This window comes from Pleuronectes platessa, chromosome 3 (genome assembly GCF_947347685.1).
Source record: "Pleuronectes platessa chromosome 3, fPlePla1.1, whole genome shotgun sequence".
NCBI lineage: Eukaryota > Metazoa > Chordata > Actinopteri > Pleuronectiformes > Pleuronectidae > Pleuronectes > Pleuronectes platessa.
In genome coordinates, this window is record NC_070628.1 from 1548400 (window position 1) to 1552972 (window position 4573).

At 39.5% G+C, this 4573-nt stretch overlaps 1 protein-coding gene across 1 annotated transcript; it reads right to left on the reverse strand.

Moving 5' to 3' along the window:
• Nucleotides 1-393: 393 nt before the first annotated feature.
• On the reverse strand, nt 394-4034 carry LOC128430032 (uncharacterized). The gene is made up of 3 exons (XM_053415960.1): nt 3869-4034; nt 2347-2462; nt 394-2193 (listed from the first exon to the last, which is right to left on the reverse strand). The coding sequence occupies exons 2-3, from the start codon at nt 2460-2462 to the stop codon at nt 1071-1073; spliced, it is 1239 nt and encodes a 412-aa protein (XP_053271935.1). The 5' UTR covers nt 3869-4034; the 3' UTR covers nt 394-1070.
• Nucleotides 4035-4573: the final 539 nt, after the last annotated feature.

A 4573-nucleotide genomic window follows, 5' to 3' on the forward strand; every position in this document is an offset into this window, starting at 1 on the left:
CAAAATAAATAAATATTGCTATCGGCCAAGAATTTCCATATCGGTGCATCCCTAATTTTCATTTTATTTATTTAATAATTAATGTTGTTTCATCGTCAATACTCTATAGGCCTTGTTAGTTCCAGGTTCAATATGTGCACTAAGGTTCTTTCAATAAGTTTTCAATAAACGTTGAACCCTTCTGGCTCTTGACTCTTTGAATTTCGCCCCACTGTGTATTTGAGTTTGACAACCCTGGTCTACATAGTAAAAACAAATCAAACAGACAAATTCAACACACACACACACACACACACATATATACGCACATGCACACAAACACACACACACACACACACACACACACACACACACACACACACACACACACACACTTACACAGAGAGACCAGAGTTGATGCTGAGCAAAGCTTTAATAAGAGAAAACAGAACATCATGAAAATCAGTGATGCATTTTACATAGATTTGATTATATAGATTACATAAGCAGGTTGTCTTGGATGTTGGTTCAGATGATCGACTGTAAATAAAGATGAACGACGCAGCTTCACTTCGGCCTCTGTCCACAAATGAAACCAAATATCGTGGACGTCTCGTTTTTATATCAAATAACTAAATAAACCAAACTGATCAGGAAAACTTGAACCATCATCAATGAGGTAAGAACGACCTGAAGTGACTGAAATCTCTAAGAGATGTTTATTCAATGTTTATAGTTTTTTGTATCTGTTAACATGGAGGAGGAGGAGGAGGAGTTTATGACCTGTAGAGCAGCCAGCCTCCAGGGGGCGATCAAGGTGCTTTGGTTTTAATTTTTGTGGCTGTCATGTCGTCCATCTTTATACATTTATCTTTTAATATTGTCAAAGTTTATCTATTAACAGACAATCAAAGAACCTCAATACAATTCTAAAGTAATACATTTAATTCCTTCAAAGCTCAAAGCCTCATTGGTTAGCTGCACAGCTAACGTGCTAATCGTGGCATTATCACGTGATCATGTTAGCAAAGCTAGTTGTGTTAAACTCAGACTCAGTCCTGTCGTTCAGAAAAGGTTCATTTGTTTGCTTCTCAAAAATCGGAGGCAAAAATCCAGTCCTGGTCCAAACCCCGTCTTCTGCTTCTCCCCCCTCGCCTGCTCTTTTTTCCTTTCCCTCCTCGTCCTCCTTTCCCTCTTCTCCCTTTTCCTTTCACTCCTTTACCTCTTCTCCCTTTTCCTCTTCTCCCTTTCCCTTTCCCTCTTCTCCTTTTACCTCCTTTGCTCTTTCTCACTTTTCCTTTGCCCTTGCTCACTTTTCCTTTGCCCTTGCTCACTCTTCCATCTCCAGAATCAAAGCCGATGTGAGGGGACAATATGTCCACTACCGTCCTTAAATCACTTCCTTTGCCTTCATCAGAACCAACATCATTTCCATTCTCATCAACTGAGGGGGCGTCCTCAGCTCCCTTGTTGCTCTCAGAGATATGAGCAGAGCTGTCACCTGTGTTATAACTGATGTCCCTTCTTACTCGGTCCCCTTTTCCTTTTTTGGGGGTTAGCCAATCAGCCTGAGCCCCCCCCTGTGAGGAGGCACCTCTACCTGACTGAGGACCGTCTGACACACATGTCTGTGCCACCTGACCGTCACTTGAGCAGCTGACACACTTCATCTGTTGGTTTTCATCTCCGTCACAGCGGAAGATGTTCTGTAGACCAACTGAACCTAGGTCACCTTGATACGTTGCAAGTCGCCTGAGGGCTCTAACGCGCTCCATGTCTGTGTTCTCATGACCATTACTGGGCTTGAATATTTTAGAAAACACAACTGCCCAATTATTCCAACGCCGAATTTCATTTAACCCTCTAAGGATGCTTAGCGGGTGAACTTCATCTGTACATTGTTCAACACACGGGGAGGCATAAACATAGAGAAGCAACAAATCATCCTGATTGAATTGAGGACTCTTGTACAACTGATTCAATTTGTCCACAACACGTGACTCTGCATGAAGACCACCCCCAGGCTTGGCTGCAACCACCCTGCTGCCAACGTACACTTCACCGTTGTTGATCTTGTTCTCCACGTTGGCAGCAGGGTCACTTTCGAGGACTTCCTGGATTTGGTAAGCACCCTGTTTCTGGTTCTTGGTCTGGTCCTGGTTCTGGTTCAGCGGGATACTCACGGCCAGACTGAACACACCTTCTGCACGGTACCTGCAACAAGGGTCAAATGAGGTCAACAGGTTAAACATGTATGTTACCATGTACAAAGCTCTTTATCGCCCCCTGGTGACTGCCTGTACTATAGATCATAATCATCACTGTCCATGTAAACATTATCAGTTCAGGATTCAGAAGTTCACTCACTTGCTCAAGAGTTCGTCTACCAGCGGTTCAAGTTCGTTCAGGTTCACAGCAAAACTGTGTTCAGTCGACAGGAGGAAGAGCAGCAGCAGAACCGTGATCCGGCTCCGGGCGGCCATCTGAACCCAGATCAGGTTTATTAACATGGTATCTGACCTCAGATCAGGTTTATTAACATGGTATCTGAACCCAGATCAGGTTTATTAACATGGTATCTGAACCCAGATCAGGTTTATTAACATGGTATCTGAACCCAGATCAGGTTTATTAACATGGTATCTGAACCCAGATCAGGTTTATTAACATGGTATCTGAACCCAGATCAGGTTTATTAACATGGTATCTGAACCCAGATCAGGTTTATTAACATGGTATCTGACCTCAGATCAGGTTTATTAACATGGTATCTGACCTCAGATCAGGTTTATTAACATGGTATCTGAACCCAGATCAGATTTATTAACATGGTATCTGAACCCAGATCAGGTTTATTAACATGGTATCTAAACCCAGATCAGGTTTATTAACATTGTATCTGAACCCAGATCAGGTTTATTAACATGGTATCTGAACCCAGATCAGATTTATTAACATGGTATCTGACCTCAGATCAGGTTTATTAACATGGTATCTGAACCCAGATCAGATTTATTAACATGGTATCTGAACTCAGATCAGGACTTTTCAACATTTTTGTAGATTTCAAATAAAATTTCTTCTAATTGATGGATTAGATGTAAATAATCATATTCAATAGACTGATCTTTACAATAACTGATATTTGTGATATACATCAGATCCAAATGTGGTTTCAATGGAGACACTTTGATGCATCGTGTAAATAGTTTTCACCTAAAAAAAATGGTCAAAACCTAATTGTGGTTTGTGTGAAACTATAGATTTGTGTTGTTATGAAGACAGTGTATTTTAGAGAATAATACAGTACGTACAGTTTGTATATATACATGTATATATGTATAACTGATGCTCCACCCATTCACCCATTAGCCAATAAGAGTCTTCAGACGTATTCCTCTGTTATGTCCATGATATGAAAACTTACTTTACACAATATACAATAAGCATTTTATCTAAAAGAGTTTTTCTTATTTCAGGTTCTATATATTTGGTTGTTTAGGTGTTTTCTATTTATTTAGTTATTTATTTAAGTTAATTGTTAAACTATTAAAATTAAATAATCAAACCTCAGTTACATATATTTGTCACAAAGGTTCGATAACGACATCTCAGGAATCACTGACGATTTATTTTTGATAATCAGAATTTATTTGACTCCCTAATATCGGCATCAGCCCCAAACATGGTGTGATCAGGGCTGTATAGAATAAATACAGATATTAGTAATTGTAGCTTTGGCTGCTCTTTGCTTCCATACTTCAGACCTGGCTTCTGAAGAACATTCATCAAATCAAACCTTTGACAATGAGTCAGATTAGAGACGCCACTAAAGACTCAATATCACTGAAGTTTCCCTTTAGAGTGAAATGACCTGAAGTGTATTTACCTCCTTGGTTGGAGAAGTCGTCAGACGTGTTGAGTTCTCTTCAGACGGACGAGTCACTGAACGATGTGAGGAGGAGAGAAGATTGTTAAACCTCGACCAGGAGTCGCCCTCAGATCGGTGCTGTGACCTTATATGAACATATTCCTCACAATAAGGAAGATAACAAACATTAAACAGTTTGAAATAAGGAACTTCAGAGACGATGGGAGGTCTTTTCTTGTCTTTCACACGTCTCATCTTTGTCTTGTCACTTCATGAAGCTGTGACACACACACACACACACACAAACACACACACAAACACACACACACACACACACACACACACACACACACACACACATTCACACATAAATTCCTTCCTTCACTCACTGAGGTTACATTCAGAAGTTAATAAAACGAGTTTACAAAAATAATGTTTAAAATGAAATACTGCATGTAGGCCTGTACAAAAACAATACAAATATATAAAATATACAAAGAGTCTGAAATCTGCTGTACTGACTGTTGACAAAAATAAACATTAATGATGTGCAACTTTGTGAGTAGATTAATAACATAATTAAAGATGGAGAAATTTCGTCATGTGGGGGCAAAAATGGGGGAAATTAAAACTCCAGGAAATCGTAAGAATGGGATGCATATTTAATAATTTATATAATATAAACCTTAAACCGTTTCAAATTTTGGTTTCAGTGTGTTTTCG